The sequence below is a fragment of the Mastacembelus armatus genome, chromosome 20 (genome assembly GCF_900324485.2).
Source record: "Mastacembelus armatus chromosome 20, fMasArm1.2, whole genome shotgun sequence".
NCBI lineage: Eukaryota > Metazoa > Chordata > Actinopteri > Synbranchiformes > Mastacembelidae > Mastacembelus > Mastacembelus armatus.
This window is the reverse complement of record NC_046652.1, coordinates 15564602-15581347: the sequence shown is the minus strand read 5'-3', so window position 1 is coordinate 15581347 and position 16746 is coordinate 15564602. Positions and strand designations below refer to the sequence as shown.

At 39.9% G+C, this 16746-nt stretch overlaps 2 protein-coding genes across 3 annotated transcripts; one reads left to right on the top strand and one right to left on the bottom strand.

Annotated features, from left to right (window-relative positions):
- The first annotated feature begins 13 nt into the window (after positions 1-13).
- On the top strand, positions 14-4606 carry emc9 (ER membrane protein complex subunit 9). 2 transcript variants are annotated; one of them, XM_026291820.2, is made up of 6 exons: positions 14-171; positions 670-869; positions 2295-2367; positions 2520-2589; positions 2855-2949; positions 3527-4606. In XM_026291820.2, exons 2-6 carry the CDS (start codon positions 743-745, stop codon positions 3705-3707), a joined length of 546 nt encoding a protein of 181 aa, XP_026147605.1. In that variant the 5' UTR covers positions 14-171; positions 670-742; the 3' UTR covers positions 3708-4606. The 2 variants fall into 2 exon arrangements, with proteins under 2 accessions (XP_026147605.1, XP_026147604.1); XM_026291819.2 differs by having other exon boundaries at positions 2295-2371.
- Positions 4607-5079: 473 nt separating this feature from the next.
- On the bottom strand, positions 5080-14963 carry irf9 (interferon regulatory factor 9). The gene is made up of 10 exons (XM_026291817.1): positions 14879-14963; positions 14400-14468; positions 9268-9390; positions 8980-9160; positions 8401-8531; positions 7899-7983; positions 7589-7648; positions 7032-7421; positions 6615-6730; positions 5080-5655 (listed from the first exon to the last, which is right to left on the bottom strand). Exons 2-10 carry the CDS (start codon positions 14454-14456, stop codon positions 5515-5517), a joined length of 1284 nt encoding a protein of 427 aa, XP_026147602.1. The 5' UTR covers positions 14457-14468; positions 14879-14963; the 3' UTR covers positions 5080-5514.
- Between the last annotated feature and the right edge of the window lie 1783 nt (positions 14964-16746).

Below are 16746 nucleotides of genomic sequence, written 5' to 3'. Positions count from 1 at the left end.
TGTAGGCAGGACCAGGCAGTCATTCAGACTGTGCCTGTTTAGTATTCAGTCAAACTCCTCTCATTTTGCAGTCTTAAAACGTAGATGAACCGTGTGGATTGAAAATCTCGGAATTAGCGTTTGCCTCCCCCTCAACCTACATCGTCAGTCTGTCGTTATATTTCTCTTCAGGTAAGACTGGACTCTGCTGTGTTTGACTAGCGCCTATGCTAATGCTAGCACCCTGTGTAACAACAGCCGGTGTTCTGGCGATTTGTGCTACCCTGCCGAAAAATGCGAGAATACACGTGACCTGACCCTTTACCCATCCAAACCTAACCATATTCTTTACTTGTTTAACCATGATTTATTTCATTTTTGCTTAACATTTAACCAGTTGGGACAGATTGCCTAACCGCAACCATGCCCATGCGCAGAACCGCTAACCTGCACATATCGGTAGGTAGCACAAATCGTCGTAACACCGACTGGCTGTTTATTTACATAGCGTTCAATAGCACCAATGATGGCCTGGACGTTTTGTGCTGATTTTAAAGTAATTTAGTGCTGGGCAAATCGACTGGTAGTTTTCTTGTGAAAATCAGCATTGGCAGCCATATTTGCTGTTGTACATTAGTTAACTTTACCCTCCATGTTTGAGCCAAGTTGTTAGTGCCTGTGTCTCTTCAGCCATCATGGGCGAGGTGGAGCTGTCCTGCCGGGCCTTTGTGAAGATGTACCTGCACGCCTGTCTGTTTCCGAGATGCAGCATCAATGGGCTGTTACTGTCGTCCAGTCCGGCAGGTGGCGCTGTGTGCGTGACGGACTGTGTACCGCTGCTTCACTCCCACCTGTCTCTGGCTCCCATCACTCAGCTGGCCCTCACACAGGTAGGACAGCTGCTGACAGATGTGGTGCAACATTCAGTATGTCAAAGTCTGTTGAATGTGTGTTAAATCGTCTGAAGCTGTAACCAGCTGCTGGTTTGGCCTGTCATCTATTATTCTCATGTGAGTGGCCCAGCTTTCTAAAGAGAAAACAATTTGGTTAAACTTGCTTAACGCCTAATATTATAGGCAAAAAAAAATAAAAACACATTTCATCCATGTTTTCAGTCCCTTGTCTTTTTGTAGTGAAGTACAGTAGATGAGAATAACTCCTCTCCTCTCACATAGCACAGATACCTGACAAGGTGTATAGGAAGGTCCACGGTGAGATGGATTTAGTACCAGTTTTTTTTTTTTTTAAGAAACCACTCTAATCCACATGGTTTAAGTATTACATTTTCACATACATTCAGTAATAATTTCCAGATGCAAAGAGAAAAATGACCCATCACTAATAGGTGATGCATTGATTTTAAACAGCCAGTTAGCTCCCAAAGTGGCTGGTTATGTAGACAGTAACAAAATATATGGGCATAGTTCATTTCTACTATTGTACCTGTAACTAGTAATTATTTTCACTTCCCATTAATATATATTTACTATTTGTATGATAGGTTGGACTCTAAGGAGGGAGATGTGGATTTGTACAGGTTGGTGAGGCAGAGAGACAGATGGGAAGGATGTGCAGCAGGTTAGGGTGATCAAGGACAGGGATGGAAATGTGTTGACAGGTGCCACAAATGTGATGGAAAGATGGAAGGAATACTTTGAAGAGTTGATGAATGAGGAAAATGTTAGAGAGCACAGAGTAGAAGAGGTGACTGTTGTGGAGCAGGAAGTAGCAAAGATCAGTAAGGATGAAGTGAGGAAGGCGTTGAAGAGGATAAAGAGACATACCTGTGGAGGAATGGAAGTTCCTCCACAGGTATGTCAGGGCTGCTTAACAAGATCTTGGAGAGTGAGAGGATGCCTGAGGAATGGAGGAGAAGTGTACTGGTGCCCATCTTTAAGAACAAGGGAGACGTGCAGAGTTGAGGAAACTACAGAGGAATAAAGCTGATGAGTCACACAATGAAGTTATGGGAAAGAGTAGTGGAGGCTAGGCTGAAGTCAGAAGTGAGCATTTGTGAGCAGCAGTATGGTTTCATGCCAAGAAAGAGAACCACAGATGCAATATTTGCTGTGAGAACATGCTGATAACTTTTGTTACTAGTTAACGTCTTCTAACTTCAGCTTTCCAAGTTGTGACTGTTTCTTACTCAGATATCTGTAAATTTAATCTCACTTCTGCAGCTTGCAAGCTAATAAAAAGGAGGTTGGGTTGTCCCCTGGTGGCAGCTGCAGACTAAGACAAGATTTTCATAGATTTGACTCAAATTTGCATTTAATTTAAATTATGTTTTAAAGTCGTCTGTTCTTCTGTTTCAGGTGGATGTGTGGTGTTCGCAGACTCAGCAGAGGATAGTGGGATATTATCAAGCCAATGCCTGTGTATCAGATAGTAGGTGAGTTTACTACTCCAATCTCCCTTATGTTATCAACTATATTAAAGGTTTTTTTTTACATTCAGTGTATATTTAATGCACAGCACAGATTTAAAACATAACCTTTACTAACATTTTATTTAATCTCTCCATTTTTTCAACCCAACAGCCCAACACCATGTGCACTGAAGATAGCTGATAAAATTGCTGAGCAGTTTGACAGTGCAGTTTTATTAATGGTTGGTATAACACAAATGAGATCTGATGTAACACATGACCATCCTCACTTCGTGGGTTCATATGGGAAATTAGAACGGAAACATTGAGTTGATTACTCAGGGAACATGTTAATGCCAAGATCAATGCAGTTTCAGGGATCACTTTAGGCTTTGATTACATGATGTAACTAGATATTTTATTATTAATTGATTAATTAAAAACAATAATTCATGTTCTGTTAATCATTTATAAGACCTGTGTTTGTTGTTCTGTTTTGCTTCACAGCTTGATGGCAGTAAGATGTCTCCAGACTATCGGGTTCCTCCCATTGTGATGTATGAGCGCAAAGATTCACGATGGCTGCCCAAAGATAAACACATGTAAGAGACAGCTGGTGGACTGGGGGTGTTTTTGTGTTTTAAACATTTCAGGATACAGTAGGGCTGGATATCGTTAAGAACATCACGATACGATATGTACCTCAATAATGGGCAACAATACGATCAGTACCTCGACACAGTGTGGTGTGGTACAGTACGATAGAGTTAAATTTGATATGATACAAAGCCAAAATATAGTCAAAGATCTGCTTTTAAAGTCAAAGGTGTTTCTAAAATCAACAAAAAAAATCAATATTTCACTCATCCACTCGTTGTTGTGACAGTGGATTGATTTCTATTTATTATTATAATAACCAGTTTTGCATGCAAGCTTAACTCTGTTTCAGAAAGTAAGAAAGACCCAATTAAGTACTTTGTTTTTTCTTTTACACACTGATTTAAGTTATAATTTAGCCAGCTCTGTCTTCTAACATTCAACGCCATTACAAAAAAAGGTCAAAATTCATATTCTCCTAAGTTGTTTCAACAGTTATCACTGTGTTATAGTTAACACAACAGCTGATTCGCTTCGTTGCGAGGTAAAACACAAATCTGACTTTCCTTCTGCTCTGCTTAGGATAATGCTGAGACAGTGGGAGGAGACCCGCGCCATTGCCGGCCAGATGCTGGAGTCGGGCGATCACATGCAGTTGGTGGATTTTGACAGCCACTTGGACGATATAACAAAGGACTGGACCAATCAGAAACTAAACACCAAGATAGCAGAACTCGCTTTGCCTGCCAACGGGAACATCTAGACTGAGAAGAAGCAGTTTTTTTAATGTGCTGACTCAACCTTACTGTCATGTACTGTGATTTTTATGACCAAACAATGGCACACATTCAACACAGAGTTTAGTAATGTGTTTATTTTCTACAAGGACATGAGACAGGACATGCATACATACAAAATGAACAGCTAAATTTCTGCACCCTTCAGAGTGTGCCTTGTGGTCAACAACCTACTGATTTAAAGGAAAAATCCATAACTTAAACACACACTAAGTACCTGTAGTATTTATTTAATCATATGAGCAACAGGGGGCGACATAATGACAGAAACACCATACAAAGATTATACACTAAATACCAGTTCATTGAAGCTCCAAATGGACACTTTTTGTCAGCAGTAAGTTGACAGATATTAAGTGGTACCTAATTAAATCATGTCACTTTTCCATTGTCTGCATTAACTGCAGTTAAAAAGAGGAACAGTGTTTCTGGCATGAAAATCTGCCTGACAACACACCAAATTACTGCCGTAAAAAGGGCCCCTGGGTTGTATAAACATGTCCGCACATCTCTTGACAAAACACAAATAGTTTGAGCTTCAGCAGATGGTATTTTCTGCAGGGCCACTGTAATGAATTATATTGAAATCCAGAACAGTGTCTGCGAGGAAAACAGTTTTTAAAACCTCTAAAATGTAAAGAGTTTGCTTTAAATCAATAATAATGGCTGAAGTTAAGCCGACACACAGTTGTAACTTAGTATTGACACAGTAACTTTAATGTCTCAGATGTGATGTTGGGATGGATTTTTCCTTTAGTTTTCCTGACTGAGCTCTGCTTCAAACCCAGTGCAAGGTGGAGACTTCTGTATGTGTTATCAAGAGTGCAAAACTTTTTACCTATTAAACATGAGACAAACATTAACACACCTTGGTAAATACATTCATGTCTGTGTTTAACAACAAAACTAAGAACACTACACTACAGATAAAAAATAAAGACACTCTTACACACTTCTACTTCTCAACTATTGTTACTGCAGCTTCAACTTAAACTCCGATGTGTTTCAGTTTATTCTACGATACAATTAATATCCGACATCTAAAGGTGTAATGTGGAATCAAATACAAGGTTCCTATAATGCTTTAGTAAATACACAACTATCTTGAGTTGCTTAAATCCACGACTCCCAACTGTAAATATGTGACCCCATAAAATGAAGCAGTGTGTACTGCTGTTGCATTTCAAACAACTCTTCACAACAAAAAGTTTTTGTTTCATTTAAAAAAATGTCAAAACACAATTATAACAGTAGTTCTGATAAAATAAGCAAAGACTTGGAAGATTGTCTGAAAAAATCTACATCATTTTGAGAAAAAGGTGATTGTTTTTTCTTTTGTTTCTTTCTTTCATTTCATGGGATTTAACTTCTTCCCGAGCCACGCGTTAACCACTGGATTAAAATGCAAGGAAATGTTTTACACATCACATTTTCAGTTTCCATGTAGTGCTTTTAGTACACCAGTTAATGTTAATGAGACATTACAGTCACACATTATTTTCAGGGTATGAAAGGTAAAGTTTTTAAGTTTCCATTTTGATTTCCAGTCATAAGAGGCTGTTATTTCTCAGTTTACATCGTTCTGTAAAATGAGCCCGGACTCCGATCTGTAGCTTTAATTTGGAAAAAATAAAATGTATATGATTTATTAACAGTAATTAGAGATAACATTATTGACACAATATTCTCATTCTATAAGAGTTTGATTAAATAATGTAGAAAGCAATGTTCAATGCTGCACAAAGTGCTCAGATAGTCCTGCAGGTGGCTGACTCATGTTGGTGAAGGCACAGTGACCAGATTAAGAGTAATTTCACCAAGCGGAGACTGACTTGCCAGAGACTGGAGGATGTTGATGGACTCTAAGAAAGACTGAGCATTCTGGACCTGCTGCTCCGCCCATGGTAAAGTAATCTGCAGAGGAAAGAAAAGGAGGTATCACTACATGCTAGGAATATCTTTACATCTTTTGAAATTTTGTTCTTTGCCCTGACATTTTGGGTTTGGGCTCCACATATTTCAGCTAATTTGATGGTGATTGGCTGTAAAATACTGGGATAAAAAGACCTATGCAAAAAAGAAAGAATTGGTTTACACTGTTATTAAATACCTGGTTGCTATACTGGATTTTAAATTATAAAGAGGTGGGTACATGAAAAAACTGTTCATAAACATACAATGGTCTACATCAGTTTCCTAGAAACACTAACAATTTATAATTTCAATTAAATGAAAATGTACCAATTACTAAGTAGATTTAGAATACATTGCAATATATGCTGTATTTTTCATACATTTTAAGTAAAGCTAACATAACAAAGGAGAATGGTTTGCATCATTTTTTAATATTGTTGCAGCTATGAAATCACTATTTTAGCCCAGGAGCACAGACCAATATTTAATGAAGCCAGTCTATTTCACCCACAACTATCAGATACCTTTCTTAAATCAATGATCAGAACAACTTTTCGATTATGTTTCTGTTGATTGACCAGATCATTTCAGCTACAGATATAAGAGACGGAGAGTTAACACAGGACGCTGGGATAATTTTCTTCTTCACTGTGGCTTTAGGGTGTAGTTGAATGGAAAATTTGACGGCAGCCTTTTATGTTTCTATGAACATAAATCAACATGTACTATGTCATTAAATACAAAATCAAACTGAAATAGGTTTCATTTGTGAAGACACTATTCGATCTTTCAAATCATTCAGATGGTAAATTTTGAAGAAAAATGATGCAGCACAGGTGATTTTGTGATAATCCATGTGGTGTAACAAAATGCAGAACTGAGAGATGCATGTGACCTGAAACAATAGTTTATATTACACAATGCTGAGAGTAAGAGGGGGAGACGGGCTGGTCATTTACCTGAACTATAATGAGTTTTTCGGAGGGGTCCTCGCTGTTACTCAGCTCTTCACCAAAGCACAAAGTGATGCCACACTGAGGAGGGTCGCCGCCCTCTGAACGGAAGTGGTCCAGTTCTGCTCATGAGGAAATAAAAAATGATTAACTGGGCTTTCGATTTACTGTCCTCAGATCTGACTAGATGTGCCACCTTGACACGAACTACTGAACAACTTCAAATCCAGTGATCCATTAGGGCATGCTTACATACACTAAGCTCAATTGTGTTTACCTGGGCTTGAGTTAAACTAACTGTTTGATAAGAGAAAATCACAGGTATGCAGTCCCACAAATTGTGTGAGTGAAGGTTGAGAGTCCCAGAGATCAACTATTCATACATTTTCAGGCCTGATCCTCAGTCCTGACTTGAATACTCACGTTGTTTGAACGTATCTTTGCTGAAGAGCAGCACTGGGTTTGTGTTTCTCTCCATTTTGTGCAGCCTTGGTGTGGTTGTGTGCGGCCCTGTCCAGAAGACCCGCCCCTGGCAGAACCTCTTGCCGTAAACTCCCTGGGGTGTGGAGGTCAACACCACCCCTTTCTCCATGAAGGGGAGCAAGGTAAACAGTGCCTGTAGCTCTGGGCCAGCTGGCAGCGTGGAGGGTGGCTCAGGCAGTGGAATTCGTGGGAACCTGCTATTCAAGACGGCCGGCGTCGGAGGAATAGGAGAGGAAGGCAAGTATATTATCCGGACATCAGTGCCCTGTATTTGACGTTTAAGAACTTCCTTTCCTAAATAATAAACCGCCACACTGAAGGAGTCCTGGACTGGAGACAGAAAGAAAGAGGGGGTGGAATCTTTGCTTTTCAAAATAAAATAAAAATACAGTATATCCATTCAAAATAAGTGAAAAGTAATATTTATGGTACTTAACATGTACAGTTACATTACACAGTACAACCTCCTCAGGTGTAAATGCCTTTAGGTTAATTACCTCCTGCGGGAACAGGGACACTCTCCTCAATCCGCACATCCAACCTGAGCTCATCAACCACTGCAGAGAAAAAAAAGGGAGAGTCATTAGTGAAACTAGAGGTCAGTGGCAAAACTCAGGGGTCTGTGGGATGATAAGTTACATAGTGACCTCAAACTCAAATAGACAATGGAGCAGGGACACAGGATAATTAGTCATCTTCCTCTGAGAAATCAGGCTAAGCAGAAAAATGGACAGCCTACAACAGAAGTTGTACCAGTTCACCCGGTTATCTCCCAGATTATGTGGCTAAGTTAGCAGTTAAACTCACTGTCTCTTTGTATGGTGGTGGTGTGCTGAACCAGCTCTTCTGTGTCAACAGACATGCTGGTCTGCAGCGATACGTCTTCAAAACACTGAGAACCACAAAGATTACAGCGGTAAGTCTTTTTTCCACACAGAGACACATGAACAGACCACCTGATCTAAGACTGTGTTCAACTTGAAGAAACCAACGGAAAATATTAGAAATCTTTCTCTATTTCTTCAGTGTTTCTTCTGATCTGCAAGCTGTGGTTCTGCTGGAGGTTTTTTCTTCCGTTAAAGGGAGTTTTTCCTCTCCACTGTCACCAAGTGCTGCTCATAAGGGATTTGTTGGGGTTTTTGTATTTGTAAAGTGCCTCGAGATGACTGTATTGTGATTTGGCGCTATATACAAATAAAACTGAATTGAAGTAAAAATGAAAAATGGGCACATTTCTGGACGAATCTAACTGAACTTGGTCTAAATCTTCTGTTCTGAGTTGTATTTCATCCACTGATGTCAAACTTACCACCTGGGATGTGACCTCTTCTGTTTTAACCTGCTTGACGTGACTGCCATCATTGCTCTCTGAATGGCTGCTCCTCCTTTTGGACCTCCTAGTGGCTTTTTCTCTGTGTTTCTTTTCAGGAACCACCAAACCTAAACAGAAAAAAAAAAAAAAACCATGAATTAAAGTCTGATTAGTCAAAAACTAGAGATTCACCACTTCAATTCACAAAAAAAAAAAAGAATGAATGAACTATTCCAGCTAAAGCGTCCTGGACATACATTAATATATGATTTAAGGAAAACACAATCAATTTAAGTAGAATCAAATAAAAAACTGTGACATAAATTTACATTTATTTAGTGCTGTAACTCAAAGCCACAACCTGTGCATTAAAAACAAAAGAAAATTGAAACAGAAGAATAATAAACATGTCAGTAAGTCCTGTTCTGATGAACTTCAGTTCAGAAGGAAACGGATTATTTTCATTTCCACCACTGTTTGGAAGAAAGTCAGGCATCTGTAAATCTAAACGGAGTGTGTGTGTGTGTGTGTGTGTGTGTGTGTGTGTGTGTGTGTGTGTGTGTGTCTGAGCCTCACCCTGTTCACTGAAGGGGACGAGGCGGTAGACCTTGTAGGGTTCTGAGATATCCAGCTGAGCTCGTTCTATCACTTCCTTAAACTCTGGACTCTTGTTGAGGGCACAGCGCAGACGGGTCTTCCAGGAAGCTGGGTTGTCTTGTCGCCCATCAGTCAGCTTTCCTTTGAACTCAGCCCACGCCTGTGGAAGACACAGATTGGGTGTCACTTTTGCAGATTTTTGTTTTTGGATGTGCAAGGCCTTGGGAAATACGTAAGCTAGCCTAGAGCCAAGAAACACATCTTGACCTTGAAGATAGCAGCGTCCTCATCCTTGCGGAAGTCCTGCTTCCCTGCGTGTTTCCATGGGATGCGAAACATGGTTTTGGCATCATCGTCCCACACCAGACCTGGGTATTTCCCACTGCTGACCTGCAACAACCAAACACAAAACTATGCAATAGCCAAAAAACTGTCCAATGAATGGTTTCAGGGTGTTTTTGGAGCATTAAGACAACAGCACCATAGCAACTGGGCTTATCAACTGGCAAGGCTTTAAATGAAAGGCTTGATTTGTCCATGTTGAAAAACACTAACCTGTTGCTGTGGGCTCGAAGCCCCAGAGCTTTTATTTTGGAATTTATTATCTTGCCATGTGTCTGCTGTTGTTATAAGAACTACTGTCCCTCCTGCCATTCAACAATAGCTTTATCAAGTGCAAAGGTGCATTTTATTAGCTAATAGCGAACGTCACCACCATTGTTAAACTGTTGGCCCCAAACGCCTAAATGACCTCACTCCAATACAGAAAAAACACCCAGGGCTCCAATGATAAAGCATCTTCTTTGCTTATTCCACTTCTGTCTCTCTTGTAGCACTGGGAGATATTCCTTTATCCAGTGTTTCTGGAATAAATCTGCAAGTAATTGGATTTGAAATGCATTTTCTCCTGGCATACAAATTACTATCTCTAATGGCTACTATTCTGCTATTCATAATGTATTTTAACATTTCATCAAATCACACAGCCATCAGTAAGGCAGTGATTCCTCGTCTGGACATGATAGATTGTTTGACAGGGGCGCCTCTCACCTTTGGAAGCATTAATGATATTTGCACTACTTTTTGTTTTTATAACCATTCTCGGGTATGACTGTAATGGAAAAATGAGCTCCAGCAGATCCCTGTGACCCTGGTTAAGGGACAAGCGGGTAGAGATGATGGATGGATGGATGGATGGATGGATGTGTGTAACAAGACACTGTGTACTCAAAAGGGGCACTGTATTCTCAAGGTTGTATTGTTATGACGATACCCATCTGTGAAGGAGCATCTGTGAGATAGTGATGTGGGAGACTGGCTGTGAGAGATTATTTGCATTAGTGTATAAGTAGCAGCCATAGCCCAGTAGGAGCAGAGCAGCTGGGCATGCAACTAAGTGCCTACAGGTGTCCCTGGTCCTGGAGCTGTATATTTCTGATGTGCAGTTACTGGCCCCACCAGCCTGCAGTGTCTATTTGTTGTTTATTGTTGCTGTTCTTTTCTCTCTGCTCTATCCACTCACCCCAACCGGTCGAGGCAGATGGCCGCCCAAACTGAGCCTGGTTCTGCTGGAGGGTTTATCTTCTTCTGTTACAGGGAGTTTTTCCTCTCCACTGTCACCAAGTGGTTGTTGTTGGGTTGGGTTTTTAGTTTTAGTTTTTGTAAAGTGCCTTGAGATGATTGTATTGTGATTTGGTGCTATACAAATAAAACTGAATTGAATTGAATGACACACACAGCAATGACACAGCTCCATATCGACAGGTACTGGTGTGTTAGAAGTGCAAATTAGCTTGTACTGTTTCTCCTGAAATGTGTGTCTGCAGACATGGATTCACTTAAAACTATATTTCTCAGGTCTTCCAGACACTTGAGCCATTTCCCCAAGAAAGACAAGATAAAATCTTCAACCCAGCAGGTATTTATTTTGGACATTTCCTTCAGCAATAACTATGAAAGGGGTATGAAAAGGCAAAGAACTCCCAGTCCCAAAGCAACAGAAATGAGGGGTCTGACTTACAAGATGCCCTGGCTGGTGTTTGGATACTCCTCCATAGCTGACTTCCTATGGACAGTGCAGTCTAAGCTCTCACTTTTTGCAGCTGACCTTGTCTCTGCTGGATTGGAAATTTGACCCTAACAATTTGTGTTACTGATTTTGATAATCAAGAAGGTTTTGCACCATTTTCACTGCTTGTTGGTGGGTATTTTAGACAGATGCCCCTGATGAAGGCAGTAGCTAAAATGTTTTCTAACTAAAGAAGAAAAAAGAAGGAGGTCCGTGTGTGTTGCATCTCCTTAATTTTTGTCAAGAGTTTCTGGGTGACCAGCACCAGCTGAAACCACTGAAAAGACTTATCCTTCATTGCATCCTTCTTAAGGAAATATTTAGCACAACTTGAGCATATTGCACCACATAAATGTACTAAGAGCCTGTGTTGAACTTGCAAAACATCTCCTTCAGGCAATTACAATTACAGATTTATCTGATGGGACATTGATTGAATGTTATTAAGGCGACAGGCGACCTTCTGAACCTCATAAAGACTCCAAGTAGGGCATTAGTGAGATTTGGGCATTTTAATAACTCATGACTTCCCTTCAAACTCAGCACCACAATCAAAAACAATTCTCAGAGTTTTCTTTTGGAAATGATATGTTCCATGATAGGGAATATACCAAAGTTTTCCATCATCACCGCTCATTGTTTAGAAATGATGTACAGACCTACTTTTCTTCATAGTTTGCATTCCACTTAAAGATCCTCGTCAACCTCTGGAGATCCTGCTCTGCAACTCTGCAGCTGTTCGCAGGAATGTCCTGAAGAGCTGCATTACAATTCATTATCTCTCAAACTTTAAGTCTTCCCTTGGCATTTCAGGTTTCTCCAAATAGCATCTGTAATAAATTTCTGTTACGCCACTAAGAGCTCCTCAATTCTACTGTCTTTGTCGGTGGTTGTGATGTGGTTTTGAAGTCTGAATGAAGAACGCTTCTTTGTAACTTGCTCTATCTTAGAGTCGCACTTCTTCATGATGTATGACTTTTGTACTGGGAACAGGTTAGCTGATGCTGGTGGAGGTTCTTCTTTGATGATTCAAGGTTTTGCATTTACACCAAGATTCAGATTGTCTGAGGGATGCTCCATTTTTGTTCAAGTCTCTCTTCCCAGTTACGAAGTCATTCCATCCTCACTTCCACTCAGAACGTTAGCAGCAGCAATTTCAGTGTCAAGCTCCTAATTCTCTTCCTCCTCCACAGCTGTTCCTCTTCAATATCTATCTACGTATTTAGTTCCTTGAGCAGCAGCAGATAAACAAGCTGGTTTCACTGTGCGGCCTTTTAAACTTGCAAAACAGAAGATGTTGAAAATGCATAAGACTTTATTTAGGCTACAGCCTTTTCCTTTTGACTGTAGCTTTAGATTGTACATCATCCACAGTATGAGAGGAATGACAAGCAGTTTAAACATGCAGTCATGATAACTGAGACCCTTATTTCCTCCATCTGCCTTTTCATTGCTGGCCTCCATCTTGGTCTTAAACCATATTTCCTGTCAATTGGTTTCCTCTTCAGTAAGAGGCTGAATTATTGGTTGATCATGAATTTCAGATGTCTCATTTCAAAACTGCTTAAATGGTTAAAATCCTTGCAGACATTAGTAACGTGTTTACTGCTCTACATCAGAACCTGCATTTCTTTCATCAGTTTAGACGCCTGAGGCTGATTTTATTTCAGTTCTGTCTGAATCTGTAAAGTTCATTACCCGTAGTTGCCATTTTAATTGTGTATTTTTCCTTCGATGCCCCACTTCATCATTAAAACAACAACCATTTTCTACATCTCAAATTTGTGCACCCATTAAAAAATTAGAAAAACTTTGAGGGAAAGGAGATGCTGGACATTAATATTTGGCAGTTGTGATGACGCTGTAGCTAGAACTGATACTTCATCTAATTATGCAGCAACACCAACTCTGAATCCTCTTCGTCCACAAACTTTGGATATAGAAACATCAACGGTTCAGGGACCACATTTATCAATGGGCATGAATGCTAATGAATGTCAAAGTGTCCTTTACTCTCATAAACATTAAATGTTTGTGGTCACAGGCTCTTCTGAGCTTCACATGACAAAAGAATGATTGAGATGACTTGAAGTGCAGACTTCCTGTTTTAGACTATTATCTTGCAGGAGTGTTTGCTATGCTTGCAAGAACTACAGTGCCTCCAACCATTCAGCACCATAACCACATGCAAATATGCCTTTTATTAGATAGCAGTGACGACAACCACCAGCAAAACGCCCAAATAACCTCACACATAATAAAAACACCCACAATGGCTCAAATATTTAGGTTTATGTGAAAGAGCACCGATTTATGTTAATCATAAATTGAATTGAATTTGCCCACAACTTTTCAGGACTGATTTTCAACAAGTTGCTTCACTTAACCATTAAACATTTATATTTATATATATATATATATTTATATATATATATAAATATATCTATATATATATAGATATATTTATATCCTGCTCACCAGTAGCACAAGCATCAATACAATAATGTAAATTACTCATGTGGAAGTAAAATGATTCAAACTTCTTATTATCAGCAGAATATACTGTATTCGTACAGCAGGAAGCTGCTGATGTTGCTTTTGTATCACAATGTGATGTTCTTATATATAACAGAATTGGATTTTTATTATGAATGAACATGTGAGGAGCATTTGTTTTATATCATTTGGTTGGTTGAGGTGGAGTCTGAGGACTCACTGGGGTGTTCACCCCAGTTCAAATTATTCCATTTTCAGTCCAAAGGGTAGCCATTATCTGTGCGCCACCATTTAAGCCTGCATGTGGTGCAGTAGATAACACTGTACACTAGAACCCTACACCACTAATAAGACAAGTAGGTAATAATGCAGTTTTAACAGATACTCTTCTGTAGGGTTGCAATGTGTGGTCTACAAAATAAGGGAAAAGCCTGACAACAGTATGTCCATTGATGTCTTGCTCTGTCTGACCCCAAACCCTTCAGCTGTAATTACTTACAGATAATAGGAAGAGCCGTAATTACAGGTGGTCTCTGGTACCTCTGCTTGGAAAGTGACACAAAACTACTTATCTTAAAAGCTACCATCTCATTTAGTTCTCAGTCTGAGTAAGACGCAGGGCCTCTAATATTCAGTCTCTGCTGTATATAAGCCCTGCAGGCTTAATTGTACTCCCATAAATAGGAATAATGATGTGATGTAATGTCAGCTGTTTTGTCTCTCCCTCTGTTTCCCTTTCGCTCTCCCCTCCCCTCCCTTCCTCTGTTTCCCTTCCACTCACCCCCTCCCTGAACATTTTTCTGCTTCCCACACGTTCACACATGCAGACACTGACCTGCTCGACGATCCAGGAGCGAAGCCTGCGAGTGGAGCGCATTCTCCCTGCTGCCATGGCTCTTAAGACCTGAAGTCCCCGACAGAGACACAGAGAATAAAACCACATCACATGCAAGTCCCTCCTATGATACTGTAATCACACTTTGATCATGTAACTGGTGGCTATTTTAGGGAACAAGATAAGAACAAGAAAATAAAAAATAAAAAACCCATCAAGTTTAAATATTGACTTGTAATGCAAATAATCGATTTACGCCGCGTGTGTGTGCGGTCTGAGCTAAGAAGGAGACATTTACACAAACAGACCTCACACAGACTCCTAATTTCTAAAGACAACAACATTTTTAAATTGAGTCTGGTTTAGGGTCAAACATCACAAGTAGCATCTGCCCCGGGCTAACACAGCGGTATTTATAAATATATTAATTATAGGCGCTAAGGGGTTGAATTAAGGAAGCAGGTTTAAGTTTCGTTTACCTTGGTTGTGTTTCCTCCGCGCTGACTGCGGGCTCTGAGTGTCTGCTATCCGACTCTGCGGTCCGGACTCAGCTTCTTTCACCAGACGCTCCTTTTCCCAGAAGTCACGTGATTTAAGGTAACCCTTCTGTGAACCGAGCGCTAGGGGGCGACAACGAGCACGCAAAACAGTGATACACAGCAAAAACAAATGATTTTAACTTCATTTAAATCAAATAATATCATAAGCTCAAACAGCAACGATATAATAACACATTCAGGACATTAGAGATTGGTCTGTTCATGTAAATGCAAATATTAAAGGGATTCAAACACCTTTAATTTATTTAGTGATTAATTTGAAGCATAATTCACAAATGTAGCCTACTTAAGTACTTTAAACTTTAATTTCATTTATATTAAAGCTGTAAATTGTTAAACCCAAGTCTGTTTTTCCAACTGTTTTTTAATTAAACATACGCAATTACATTTACATTTCACTTTTTAGATCATTATACTTCCAATATTCTCCTTTTATCTAGACCCCCTTAGTCCTAACCAGGGTCACGGGGATCTGCTGGAGCCTATCCCAGTTCTCTTTGGGTGAAAGGCAGGGGTCCACCCTGGACAGGTCACCAGTCCATCACAGGGCCACATAGAGACAAACAACCTCACACACTCACACTCACTCCTATGGGCAATTTAGAGTCACCAATCAACCTGACATACATGTTTTTGGACTGTGGGAGGAAACCAGAGTACCTGGAGAATGCAATGTGTGGTCTACAAAATAAGGGAAAAGCCTGACAACAGTATGTCCATTGATGTCTTGCTCTGCCTGACCCCACACAAGCACAGGGAGAACATGCAGACTCCACACAGGAAGAAATATTTAAGTATGTCTCAAGTAGCCTAATAAAACGGATGTAGTTACAGATGTGGACAAAATTAGCTGTGTGTTTTGGATCATCATCCTGTTGCATGGCCTGTGACTGAGACCAAGCTTTCTGACACTCGGCAGCACAGGAATACTTTGATAGTACTGAGCTTTCATTGTAGACACCCTGTGCCAGATGTAGTAAAGCAGCCCCAGAACGTAACTGAGCCTCCTCCATGTTTCACAATAGGCACAGTGTTTTTTTTCTTTGTATGCTTCATTTTTGCATCTGTGAATGTAGAGCTGATGGGACTTGCCAAAAAGCTCTTTTGTCTCATCCAGCTTTTCAGAAGCTTTGTGGCTTGTCAAAATGTATTTTGGCAAATTACAATCTTGCTTTTTTGTGATTTGCTTTCAACAATGGAGTCCTCCTCAGTCGTCTTCCATTAAGTCCACTTTGGCTCAAACAGCGATGTATTGTGTGATTTGACTCTGATGTACCTTGGAGTTCGCCTCTAATCTCTCTGGAAGTTGTTCTGGGCTCTTTGGTTACCACTTGTATTATGTGTCTCTTCAATTTTCCTCTTGCAGCCACATCCAGGGAGGTTGACTACAGTCCCATAGACCTTAAACATCTGAATAATATGTGCAACTACAGTCACAGGAAGATCAAGCTGCTTGGAGATGGTCTTATAGCCTTTATCTTTATATATCTGTCTATTATTTACTTCCTAATCTCCTGAGACAACTCTCTCCATAGCTTTCTGTGGTCCATGTTCTGACTGACTGACACCTGTGATGCTAATTACAGGACACACTTTAGTTTAATGTGTCCCTAAGGTCCCTAAAGTATTTTCAATTTTTTTTAGGGGTACCATCTTTTTTGTCCAGAACAGTTTCATTAGTTAGTTTGCTTTTTTTTTAAAGCAATGTCTGATTTTCATTAGTTAATTTTCAGTAAAAATGTTCAGTTTTTCTTTTAATGAAGGGTACCAACAACTCTACCTCTCCT